We start from the raw sequence: 13493 nt of genomic DNA, 5'->3' as shown, positions 1-13493 counted from the left end.
TCTAAATGGAAGATGAATTATGTTGTATGTCCGGCCGTCCCTTCTCGCTCCGCCAGCCAGCTACACGCGCGCCAAGTGTCATTCTTCTAGCCTCGACGCGCAGCCCTCAGTGCGCGTGCCTGAACAGTCGTGTGTGTACTATAAAGAGGAACTCCCAGCCTGTCCTGATGCCCACTTGCCCCGGTGTCCAGCTCCAGAATACACCCTACGTCGAGCACGGAGGCTACTCCTCTTGAAAATGTGCTTCGACCAGGTGGACTGAATTTCTGGCAGTACGAGGTCTCACCTCTGGTCACCGCTCCTCTTCCGCTGCCCATATCCAGTCATACTATTACATACCGTTATATTTCCCTAATTAATGCAAGCTCCCTTGGTTTCGCCAAGTAAGAATTCTTCCAACATTGAACTTGCCTTTATGAACTCAACAAGGAAGGACTTTCCAAAACATTTATGTCAGTACTTCTGATAGTTTTCGACTATCGACTTTTCATATCAAGGACTATCTTTTCGAGATAGAAGTGGATGTAAATACTGTCAACTTGTGTATAGTGTACAAAAGCTAGACTCTTTCTCAAGATTCCTAATTCATTTGCTTCAAGTTAAATTTCATTTTTATTTGTGTAAATAGTGTATTTTGCATTTGAAGCGAATAATAAAGTTGTGTTTTGTAAATCTCAACCTTGGTTACAACAAATTATAATGTGATAATAACTAAAATCAAATCTGAGAAAATATTTATTGTGAGGAACATAGAATACCATGCAATAATTCCTTTTGTGGGGGAGGGGTGGTTTGTGGCATAAATACGTCTTACGGCTGGCGTTCATCTGAAAATTTGCGTTACGGATGTTAGCGTGACGGAAATGTAATCCTAGCAACCATGAAGGTTGTGTTGTAAGGTTTGGATGGATGGCCAGATTATGTTACCTAATAGCCGTGCAGGCTATTTCTTACAGCTGGTGCTCATCTGAAATAGCTGTGTGTGTGTGAGAGAGATATATTTATGATTATTTAATTTTAGCAAAGGAAAAAGTGGTTTCTCTTTTGTGCCTAGACATCCCTTGACGTAGTGTTAGTGGCATCTTTTCCAAAACAGTCTGATATCTCAGAAAATACTAATTTCTGAACTCATGTTTATAAAACCTTTTTGTCAGCACTACACTTAAGGAATAAGACCCTGCATTTTTGTCGTGTAATTTTGAAAACATCCTGCATACTCCAAACAGAGCTTATCATGACAGTGGTGAAAATAAACCGACACATTTAATTTGAAAATATTTTGTAATGACATTACATACAAAAGTGATAAAATATAACTAAGTCAGCAATTCCTTTTTTTAAAAACTAAGCGAAGAATAATATCAGTTTCAACAGTGATAGTCACAGTACACTGCTCGTTGGGATATTTCAGTAGTGAAGCTTACAGCAGTGTCTCTCACTCTCATACACCTTATTGTACTATAATAACCCGCACTGTAGCAAAGGAGGCACAGTAAATCTCACTTGGCACCTCCGGCGCTCATGATGGAGTCTATACTAAAGCTGGGCGATACTAGCGCTAGAGCGGCGGACTGCGGCGCTGACGTGGACGTAGCTGACGCCCCCAGGTTGTGTGTCAGGCTGTGACGGCGGAGATCACAGTTCCGACGGAAGACTTTACCGCACGCTGAGCAGTTGTACGGCTTGATATCCGTGTGCGTTAGGAGATGGGTCTTGAGATTCGATCGCTGGTTGAAGCTGCGAGCACACACGGGACACTTGTGTGGGGACTCCTCCATGTGTAGTATCTTGTGAACAGCCAAGGTTCGAGATTGACAGAACCCCTTGCCGCACTCTCCACACTTGAACGGCTTCTCTTTAGAGTGGATGTACCTGCAACAATAAATAATCTATTAGTTTTATTCAAGTAGCAGAACCATACTCAATATCAGTCAGTTATATTGGAGTAGATCTATAGCCACTTTAAGAAAATTAAAAATTATTATCAAAATATAATTTGCCTCCTACGTAAGTGCAAATCCTGTGGATACCCGCAACAATATTTACAGATCAAATTGTTTCTGAGATAAGTGTGTCCACAAGGAACTTACTGTATGCAATACAATGCGCTCATTCTCTTTTTGCGAGACTGTCCCTGGAAAACTTTTGCGTATCTACAAGAAATGTTTGAATAATGTGCATCAAGCAATAATCAATATCTACTAATTATATTCGAGCGAATGATGTTGAAAAATGAACTATGACTACTGCAGTAATTGCATTCCAGAAAATCTATAGCTATGACAGTGCCCCCATATGAAATGACAGCAACTCTGTTCATAGAATTCGTTATATCAAAAATGCTCAAATATTATCTCAATAAGTAAATTAAGTAATTAATTAAAAATTACCTGCTGAGTTATGATACCAAGACAGGGGTAAGACATGGAGCAGGCCTCTCCCCTCGCCTCTTTAACTGTTAACTGGAAAAGGTAATAAGAGAGTGGCGAAAGGAGTTAGCTAGACTGCGGATTCCATGTGGTACCTCTCAGGGACATAAGCGTAATGGACCGAACGTTGATTGCCTGGCGAAGGTAGGGCTACACATTTCACTTGGGAATATACAATGGCATACATCACGAACATCAGCGAATCTCCTTGTACACTGCATCCGGAGCAAGGAACGATCAAGAAAATCAACAGGTTTAAGTACCTGGGAGAATGGCTGAAACTCAATCTGTTTGAAGGAGTAGCATTACCTACTCGAGTTAATGAGCTAGAACTGGCATACCAACTGACCAAGAATACCTAAAAATAACGAGTGCCCCTCTAGTAACACTAAAATGAACCTCTACCAGACATTCATCCGTCCTTAAATGCTTCACAATGTCTAATATTCAAAAGAGAGGCGCTCACGAAGATGCTCGAAATGCAGGAGAGAAAAATACTGAGTAAGATATTAGGACCAGTCAAGGAAGGGAACGAATACAAAAGGTGACCCAACCAAGAGCTCTACAAATACTGTGAAAAAGTCACGAACGTGGCAGGAAGAGACGCCTAGCATTTTATGGACACGTGTACAGGATGCATCATGTCAGATTGAACAACCAGCTCATTTACTGTCAAAAGAGGAAGACCACGTCACCATGGTTGATAGAAGTAAACAGAGATCTGCAAGAACTGGGAGGAACAGTAACGGACATAAAAGATCGGACATCTCTCAAGAGAATGCTTCAGCAAATGAGGTTCCAGGACTAACCACCAGAATGAAGATAGGTACCCTCTGGACAAAGGAAAGGAAGGAAAAACACAGCCAGAGGATGCGCAATTACTGCGGAAACAACTCAATAGTTGAATATCGTGGTCCTTAGGTGGCTTATACGAAAAAAGGAGAGGGGTGGTGACCTCCAGAAGAAATCGCGACAACGGTTTAATTTTGGTTTAGAGATGTAACTCTCGAAGACCTTCCTTTCTTGTTCGAAGGCTTACTGTGGTGCGACGTGGGCTCTGATTGGGAAGAAAGTGACCGTACACTTTGTCCGAGGAAATCATGGTGCATCATCTTCAGGGCTGTCGCATTTGTTGTCAAACCCACCATCACCCGAATACAAGCTCACAGGTACGTGATCTAAAGTGTATAGCCAACTCATTCGGTTCGGGGGTACTTGTTCGGGCCTTGTTATTGATAGCATTTTACTTTCTTATTGTGTTTTTAACATAATTTATTCACAATCCACTGTTGTGTCATCCGTCTGGAAGACTATTGCAATTCTTGGTCCTGACAATGATTAGACACACTCTTTCGTGCAAATAAACTTATGACGTCCCCCGGCAGAAAAAAATCTTTGTGATTGTACTTGCAACGATTTACTGTACCCAGTAGGCTACATTACTTCTCTCAAAGCATGGTTTTCTATTATTTAAAAATTCATAATTCCTACAATATACAACCTGTGGCAATTAACTTCGGTGAATAGTCCTGTACTATCAACATAAATTAGCAAGGCACGACAGTGACCTTACTGCCCTTCGAAATAGTCCCCTCTCATAACAATGCACTGCTGAGATCGGCGATACATGTCCTGGAAACTTTGCAAGAAGGCTTCCTTTGGGATGGTTTTAACCGCCTCGTCACGTTTCGGTGGATGTCAGGAATATCGTCAAATCTCTTTCCTTTCTAAGCGAGTTTGATGCGTGACTTTTTCGGCTTTGACCTTTTTCCGACGAGGGGATCCCGGAGAACGCCATTCCATACTTTGCCGTATCGCTTCAGGGTCGTACCTGATGCACCAGGTTTCATCCTCAGTGACAATACAGTTCAATAATTTGGTGTCGCATCCACCGTTTCGACAAAATCCTGTGAAGCCTCTAAACGTGTCTGCTTCTGATCGTCAGTCAAATGATGTGGCACAAGACGAGAACACGTTTTCCTCTGCCCGAACTTCTGGGTAACGGTTTGTGGCACTGATTCACGATTAATCTGCAGTTCATCCGCTATCATGCGCACAGTTAATCGCCGATCGTTCGTGATTAATGCCTTGACCTTCTCAATGTTTTCGTCACTGACGGCGGTCACCGGTTTCCGCTACGGGGTTTGTCAGGAACACTTTCCCGGCCTCCTTGAAAACGGGCAAACCACTCGTACACACACTTCAAGGACAGTTCTTGATCTTCTTAACACGTACCAGCATCGCATGCGTTTCTTTCGGTGTCTTGCCAAGCTTTTAACAAAACTGTACATTGATCTTTTGGTCGTTCATGTTCTTGTTCGCAGTTCAGAACCAACGCACTAAACACGCACTATGTCAAACAGGTCTTATATGGCACACACACGATTCTCAACTGAACAACGTTGTAACAGGTGGTCAAAACCTGCTGCTACGCCGGTGCAGCGTTTTGTTTCGCCAGTGTTGCCGTATCGACCGTTCTGACTTCACTCACCGAAATTTATTGTCACAGGTTGTATTACCAAAAATCAATGAAATTCAGTTAAATTCAGAGAAAAATTTAACTGAATTTCTAGGGAGAAAGATTAGGCTCTAGATGATATTTCATGGCATTCGAGTGTGGTTTACAAATTTTAAGTGGTGCTCTAGTTATGATTGAATGGATGTAGTTGGACAACCTGTTGGTTACGTTTGTATCGATCCACGTGGAATAATTCCAAGATATGCTTGAATGAATATAACTGGAATAGTAAACAATGTTTTATAGTTATGTTTTAGTGGTTGTAGTATGAATTACAAACAATATTGAATCCTAATATTAATGGTGGTTTTATTGGCTTTATGGGCACAGACTCGGACAGGTCTTATTACGATGATGGAATAGTACCAGGACTGGGAAGGAACCGACCGTGTCCTTATCCCTACTATTAATATTTGACTTACTTTGGCGAAAAGGTGTGATAACCTTTTGCAGTTTATTTTGGTCAGTCAACGAGTTCAGAAATGGTTAGGTCATATGAAGATCTGTATTTGTGGACGATACTATAATAAGAGGGCCATGAGCCCTAATTTCACCTGTTACAAAGGCATAAATAAATAAATAAATAAATAAATAAATAAATAAATAAATAAATAAATAAATAAATAAATAAATAAATAAATAAATACATTCTTTATATAAATATGTATTTATATAAATAGATAAATAAATAAGTAAATTCTATATACACTATTAACAAACTGAGATATGGTATTCGGGGAGTAATTATTATTTTAAGGCGCAAACCAATATTTTTCAGACCCTGAACCGAAGTAGAGAAATAAAAAGAACTGACATAAAGGAGAGAAGAATTATGGGGTTTAAAAGGGGATTGAATAACTTCATAGCTTTGGCAGACCTAGTGCTAGGTAAGAAATGGTAGTTGACCAACGGAGGTAGGAAATGAAATATTAAAGGGAAGAGTCTGACACAGGTAAGGGGAAATAAGAAATGCTAGACTTAGGTGGGGACCGTGGTTGCTAAATACACGGTACGAGCTCCTAGATAGCTACCAGGAAGCCTGATGCTTCGATGAGAATTTACAAAATCTACTATAGACTGTACAGTACATTCGTCGCAGCTTTGAGTTCCTGGGCGGTAGGCCCCATACACAATGTGATTGTTGATGTCTGTTGCCTAATGATGGCCAATGAGGCACGCACTCTAATGAAGTGTGCCGTGCTAGGACTGTAGGACGCCCTTAAAAGGTCCTCTTGACGGCCACCCACAGAGCCCGGGATGCGTAGGCGTGCGGATCAGGTCTGCTCGTAGATCGTGATTACAGTCGGCGCCAAATTTATCGATGAATACTTAACTTAAATATTAGACTAAATATCCACCAACATTACATAAGTTCAAACAGTACATGACAACAGGAACGAGAACCACCTGTAAGCCGTTTCAAGTGGGAGGTGATAATTTCATTTTTGGCATTTTACTAGGTCCGGTTTGATTTGATCACGGAATATCAGAGATGTTCTTTTGAATGTAAACATGAGGTAATTTAGTTACGTTTGAAGAAAGGATATTTTTAAAATTCTAAATACTTCGACAAGCGAATACCTGGCTGAGGAATAGTATCGCAAGATAGTCCAGAATTTCGTAAGTTATTCGAACAATTAAAAATATTCCTGAAAATATGAAATTAGTTAGAATTTCAATTTATTCCCGTTTTCCGTTCACTGCTACAAGTGACTAGCCAGAAACACCACCCCTGGCTACGATCCAAAGTATAACAAGTGTTTAACTTCCCTTCAACAGCTGTGTGTTTTAAGAGTACCTGACCTGCAGATGTACTGCTTTGAAAAAGGGTTCTTTATCGTTGTCACTGGTACAAATTTCATACATGTAAGGTCAAATGCTAGCAGACTGTGCTGAGGATCAGTGCAACGCCTCATACGTCATTCCCAGAGTGTCAGCAAGAGGAATGTAAAATTTGCATCGTGTTTAGATTACAAATTTAGCGCCAAGTTTCTATGTCCGATGAGGAACGACATCTATAAGAAAGATAGAAAAGAAAAGAAAGGAAAAGAAGAATCATAGATTAACGAGTAAAATTTATGCAAGTCCATCTCTCAATGTTAATTTATTGTTTAATTTTCAGCAACATCAAACTATGACTTATTTTTCGAAATGTTAACTAAGTTTTTACAAATTTTCAAGCCTTAATTTCTGAAAGGCCATTATTGGTTGTAGAAACGGACAATAAGCATATTAATTTTGAAGTGCAAACTCTTTACTGATGAGATTAAAGTGTTTACAGCGTACTATGTCTTCTAATATGAGACGAAACAAGTTTGTTACTTTCATCACTCTGTCTCATTCTCACGATATGATAGTGACTGCGGCGAGAGCAAAGCCTGTGGTCTCTACGACAAGTTCCAGTTGGGGGTCCAGTCAGGCTTCGGACTGTGGACTAATCTGTCGTATAAAGTCCCTGTATCCAGATGGAACAGTAATAATAGGACCACTTCGGCATAGGAAGTTGATAATACATCTATTATAAATGTTTGTTACTTAAAATTTAAAGAATCGTCATTACAGGATAAGCGAATTAATGTATTATCGTAAAATACTAAGAGTGACGTTGTTCTTGTTGTTGTTATTTGACAATATGTCAGAACAAGAGCGATTTCAGCACTGTGCTTTGTAGCAAAGGAAGAATGAGCGTTGTTTCCCAGCTTGGCACGTTGAAGCCCGCGACAGGAGCCTCATTTCTAGTCTGAATTTCTGGACGAGGAGCAAATGTTCTAGTGTAAGTAGTTAGAAAGCCGGGGCACGTTATTTTCCACACCGGAGTGAGTGAGTAGAGAGAACCAGCTGACCAAAACAGCTTCCCTTCTTGAAAATACTGTAGTTCTGGATTTATCTCCAATGTCTTGGTGTAATTTCTCCAGTTTAAACAAATCAAAGTTTCGTCCGAAAAGTTCTTGTTCTATATTTCATAAACAGTTATGCCTCAGTTGTTCCCTTGGAGTATATTCAGTCATGGTCTAGGTATACTGTATAGATACTTTACGTGGTCTTGGGCATGACTGGTACACATTACTCCTGAGCTCTTGGACAAGTATTTCTATTTACGGCAATGCACAACGCATACGTCCCTACCAATCCAAAGAATTCTAGCTGAAAACACAGTGTTAGCTATTCAATATTCTGCACATTCTATTAATGCCACCTAGCGAATTTTTCCAAATTCTTCGTCTGAAAAGAACTCCGAAAGGAAAGGGGCATAAGATTATTCCAGCTACCAGTTATCGGATCATCTGCATTTAGCATTGTCGCCCAGGTAGCAGATTTGCTTCCAATTCTTTACCTAGCCTTTTCTTACGTTTTTCAAAGAACTTGCACATTTATCGAATTGACAAATTATTCCAATCCCTTACTACTTGTCCTATTAATGAAAACTTTCCCAAATTTGTCCTCTTGAATTCCAACTTTAACTTCATATTATGACCTTTCGTACTTTTAAGAGCTCCACTCAAGCTTATTCGTCTACTAATGTCATTCCAGGCCATCTCCCCACTGACAGCTTGGAACATAGGCCTACCGTTTAGTCGAGCAGCTCGTCTTCTTTCTCCCAAGTCTTCCCTCGTGTTTTGCCCGAAATCACCAAGAACAAATCATACTGTTTCCTTAGATTTTTTTCCAGACCTCGTATCAAGTAAACCTGGTGTTGTTCCCATATACATGAACCATGCTCCAATAGGGCTATTACCACAGACTTATTCTCCCTCACCTTTGTATCCTGCTAGATACTAGGAAAGACAGAATCAACCACCTTTCCAACTAGATAGAGCCGAAGGAAAGCCTTCCATGTGGACACCAGGTGAAGTGGACAACCTGAAAAGCCCTTAACAGACTCCGTACTGAAGTTGCCAGAACAAAAGAAAATTTGCGGATGTGGGGTTTCTCAAGCGATTCATCACTTTGTGATTGCGGAGAGCAGCAGACGATCCAACATCTATGTCAGTGTGTTTTATGTCCTTCAATGCGCACTATGAAAGACTTGATAGCAGCCTCCCACAGTGCTATTGACGTCGCCCAATACTGTCCAAGAATCATCTAGCTCTTGAATTGTTGCTTTATCTGTGATTGTTTGTATAACACATCTGTATATTTGTATAGTAGGAATTTAATTATCACGATTTTCAATATCTGCATTTAAAGTTGGTACTTCTGACACGAATAAAGAAAGGCCTTTGCATCCTTATCCAGAAGACTGCAACGGACGAGCTGCAAACTGGACAGAATTCTCAGGCTGCTTCCAAATCCTTACGAAATATTGACAGCAGTCGATTGAGTGATAGGAAACTATTTTGAAGGGATCAAGGGCCGTTAGAAAGTTGCATGTTTTATCTGACAGTGGTAGTCCTGAAACTCTTCATTATTAATGTTACTGGTTTCACTAAATACTCTTATGGTTTTCGGAGACACCGAGGTGCCAATGGATCTACCGACCCGAAGATTTAAGAGCCTTCAAATGCCATCGGACTGAATCAGGGTCGAACCCACCAACTCGGGCCTTTTATGGCCTTTACGTTTGTATATCGAAAATGGTTATCTGATTGTGTGAGAGGAATACATATAGAACTAAAGAATGGCCCTAATTTCACCTGGTACAAAGGTACCTCTTGTATAAAATTACCGAGCGAGTGGCTATATGGTTTAGGTAACGTAGCTGTCAGCTTGCATTAGGGAGAAAAGGGGTAAACATTTACTAGCACATCCTCATGGTTAATAATATTATAGCGTACTGTAATTTTACCTCGGATAACTAGTAGAGGAGAGATGCGTTCACTAGGAATGCCAGGGAACCACCAGCCCGCCCCCTAGAAGTTCATTTACTTTATAACTAAATATAATGATGCGCCGTGATTTTCCATCATTTCTGCAGCTACTACCGCTGCCATTGGCTGAAATACAATGGAGTATAACGTCATTCTCGGAAATCAACACACGCAGATTTCGTTACCAACCACCGCACAAGAAGGCATCCTTGAACACTGATAGCCATTGGACGGAAGAACGACGCCATTTTGGTGGACGGCCGCTCTGCATCAAGAGAAGGAAATGGACGGTAGAACGGCACCATTTTAGTGGACGGAAAGTAAGGTTTTCCATTGATGATGGTACAGGGCGCATGACATATTAGACGAATGGACTTTTTCACTAACCAGGACGTGTGCAGACCTATAAAACCAGCCTGTAAATAAAACAAACGGTGATGTTCATACAACTGCAATAAAATCTTTAAATTGTTCCTAGTCCGCCTCTATCGTGTAGTGGATAGTGTGATTAGCCACTCCCGGAGGCCCGGATTCGATTCCAGGCTCTGCTACGAAGTTTGAAAAGTGGTACGAGGGCTGGAACGGGGTCCACTCAGCCGCGGAAGATCAACTGATTAGAGGGAGATTAGATTCCCCTCCTCAGCTATCCTCCAAGTGGTTTTCCGTGGTTTCCCACGTCTCCTCCAGGCAAATGCCAGGATGGTAGCTAACTTAAGGTCACGGCCGCTTCCTTCCCTCTTCCCTGTCTATCTTTTCCAATCTTCTCTCCCCCCCCCCTCCAACAAGGCCCATGTTCTGCATAGCAGCTGAGGCCGCCTGGGTGAGATACTGGCCCACCTTCCCAGTTGTATCCCCCCGACCCAATGTCTCACGCTCCATGATACTGCCCTTGAGGCCGTAGCGGCGTGATCCCTCTCTGAATCCAAGGTAAATACCAGCCCTCGACTGTAAACGGATTACGAAAGAAGGAAAGAAAGAAAATGTTCATAAATTCCACAGGAAATTCGAAAAACTGACCTTTCAACCTTCGTACAAAGTCGTCACAATAACAACAGGAGTAACATAAAAGACATGTGCATTGTTGATATCTTATGTTCCGCCAAAACATGGTTTCGCTGTCTCCATGTAATTCGCAGATGCACATACGGTACATGATTGGCGAACGTTTGTCCTCTTTTATGTAAAAATTATATTACCCACTGAAAACTTTTGCTCATGTAGGCCTATATTTTAAACCCTTTGAGAAACTGCACCTTCTACCTACTGTCTATTCGTCTACTAATGTCAATCCACGCCATCTCTCCCCTGACAGCTTGGAACATAGGCTTACCATTTAGTCGAGCAGCTCGTCTTCTTTCTCCCAAGTCTTCCTTCGTCTTTTGCCCGAAATCACCAAGAACAAATCATACTACATTCCTTCGGATTTTTTCCAGTCCTCGAATCAAGTAAACCTGGTGTTGGTCCCACTAATTCCATTAATAAGAAAGAGATTAGAAATGATGCCGCATAAATCACATCCGAATGTTCATTTGGTAGGGAACATAATATACACTACACAATAAAGTGTTTAGCTGCTTAATTAAAAAACAAAAGACACAATGTTCAATGTTTCAAAGGAATCATAATTAATATGAAAGGAATACACGGAGTTGTATTAAACCAATTAATTACTTCGGGATACGTCCATAATATGGTAGCTTCAAAAATAAGATATCATACGGAGAAACTTTATTTTAGAGGCAGATATAAAGCTGCACAGTAGCAGGGCACTGTTACACATTACTATTCAACATACTCGCTATTCTTGCCCCAGCACTCGTTCCAGCGGTACACCAAGGCATCGATGCCGATATGAAAGAAATATACGTCCAGTCTCTTAAGACATGTCATGACGACATCTTGAACTGCCGTATCGTCGTTGAATCGCTTACCATCCAGGTGCTTCTTCAACGATCACTAATTTACCAAGTATTGTGCAGGAATACAATATGATAATCTTGCTTTTTGCTTCGGTTCGCTCTGAGTTAATTGGTTTGTATTTGCATTATAGGGGCTGCCTGGCCGAGGCGGTAAAGGCGTGCTCGGTTCGCCAGGATGTACATGGGTTCTAATCCCTGCCAGGAAGTCGTAAAATTTAAGAAACGAGATTTCCACTTCCGGAGGTGCATATGGCCCTGAGGTTCACTCAGCCTACACCAAAAATGAGTACCAGGTTAATTCCTGGGGGCAAAGGCGGCCGGGCGTAGAGCTAACCACTCTACCCCATCACGTGCCGAGGTTAACAATGGTGGAAGCCTTTACCTTCCACTCCTCCAAGGGCCTTCATGGCCTGTACGGAGGTGACTTTGTCTTTGTCTTATTTGCATTTATAGTATATTTCATACTGTGTGGTTAAATATAAGATAGGGCATTATTGTCCTAATTTTGCCACTAATAAAGAAACCTATTATTATTATTATTATTATTATTATTATTATTATTATTATTATTATTATTATTATTATCCCTACCAGTCACCGAACGAATTAGGCGTGCGGTTTGGGTCGCGCAGCTGTGATCATGCATTCGGGAGGTAGTGGGTTCGAATCCTGAAGATGGTTCTCTGTGGTTTCCTATTTTTAAACCAGGAAAATTCCTTATCACTTATCACTTCTCAACCCTTTTATTGCCGAAAATATTCGCTGTGTTAGTGTGACGTTAAATAGCCCATTAAAAGACAGGGCGTTATTGTCCTAATTTCGCCACTAATAAAGAAACCTATTATTATTATTAACCTAATGCACTGTTACTAATAACTAGACAACGGATTCGTTGCTAATAACTAGACACCGTATTTGTTACTAATAACTAGACACCGTATTTGTTACTAATAACTACACACCGTATTTGTTACTAATAACTAGAAAATAGCTGAAAGTGGGGTGATTTTTTGTTCTCATTCAGTTGTTTAATCATAATCTTGATTTTGTGTATTGATGTGTGTGAATCGCGTGTGTCTAGTAGAGGAATGTTATGTTTGTATTTCAAACAAGTGTTTAATCGCGTGAAGATAAGTGAATACTTAAATGCATACTTCACCACTTCTTACAGCATAGTTGCATCCTTATATTGTTGACTAGCAAGATACCCGTGCTTCGCTACGGTATTATACTGAAATTTATAATTGAATGCTTATTGTTTTAGATATATAATCCGCCGAAATTCGCGGTCTGACTCGTTTTCTGCGCGAACCCACCAAAATTCCCGATCTGACTCGTTTTCTATTAGATTACGGCATGTTTCCTCCCATTTTTCAATCTTCTTTTCCAGCAATCGATTTCGTACTTCCCGGGCTAGGCTCAGGTATTCCTCCCGGTCAGTTGGGTCCGTAAATCTTTGCCATCTTTTCCTATAATCATTTTTAATATGGGTAAAATCCTTCAGGAGATCCGGCGTGGTGTCATATTGGGTGCCTAGAAGGCACTGAACCCGCGGCCGGACTGCATTCTTAGTCATTACCCGTCCAGGAGCCGTTTCCAGCGCGGTCCGCACATTTGACGACGGTCCGGAACATTATTATTATTATTATTATTATTATTATTATTATTATTATTATTATTATTATTATTATTATTACTATTATTATGTGTTGCTGGAATGGATGATGACAGGAAAACCGGAGTATCAGGAGAAAAACCTGTCCCGCCTCCGTTTTGTCCAGCACGAATGTCACATGGAGTGAACGGGATTTGAACCACG

General features: G+C 40.8%; 1 protein-coding gene across 1 annotated transcript in view; it reads right to left on the bottom strand.

Annotated features, from left to right (window-relative positions):
- Positions 1-1311: 1311 nt before the first annotated feature.
- Positions 1312-13493, bottom strand: part of LOC136876647 (protein sister of odd and bowel) — a 100837-nt gene continuing 88655 nt past the window's right edge. The window contains exon 2 of the mRNA XM_067150591.2: positions 1312-1872. Within this exon, the coding sequence (XP_067006692.2) occupies positions 1500-1872 (373 nt within the window). The 3' untranslated portion in view covers positions 1312-1499. The remainder of the gene's footprint in view (positions 1873-13493) is intronic.

Source organism: Anabrus simplex, chromosome 1, assembly GCF_040414725.1.
Source record: "Anabrus simplex isolate iqAnaSimp1 chromosome 1, ASM4041472v1, whole genome shotgun sequence".
In the NCBI taxonomy this organism is placed as follows: domain Eukaryota; kingdom Metazoa; phylum Arthropoda; class Insecta; order Orthoptera; family Tettigoniidae; genus Anabrus; species Anabrus simplex.
Note: the sequence above shows the minus strand (reverse complement) of the source record. Positions and strands in the feature narration are given on the sequence as shown.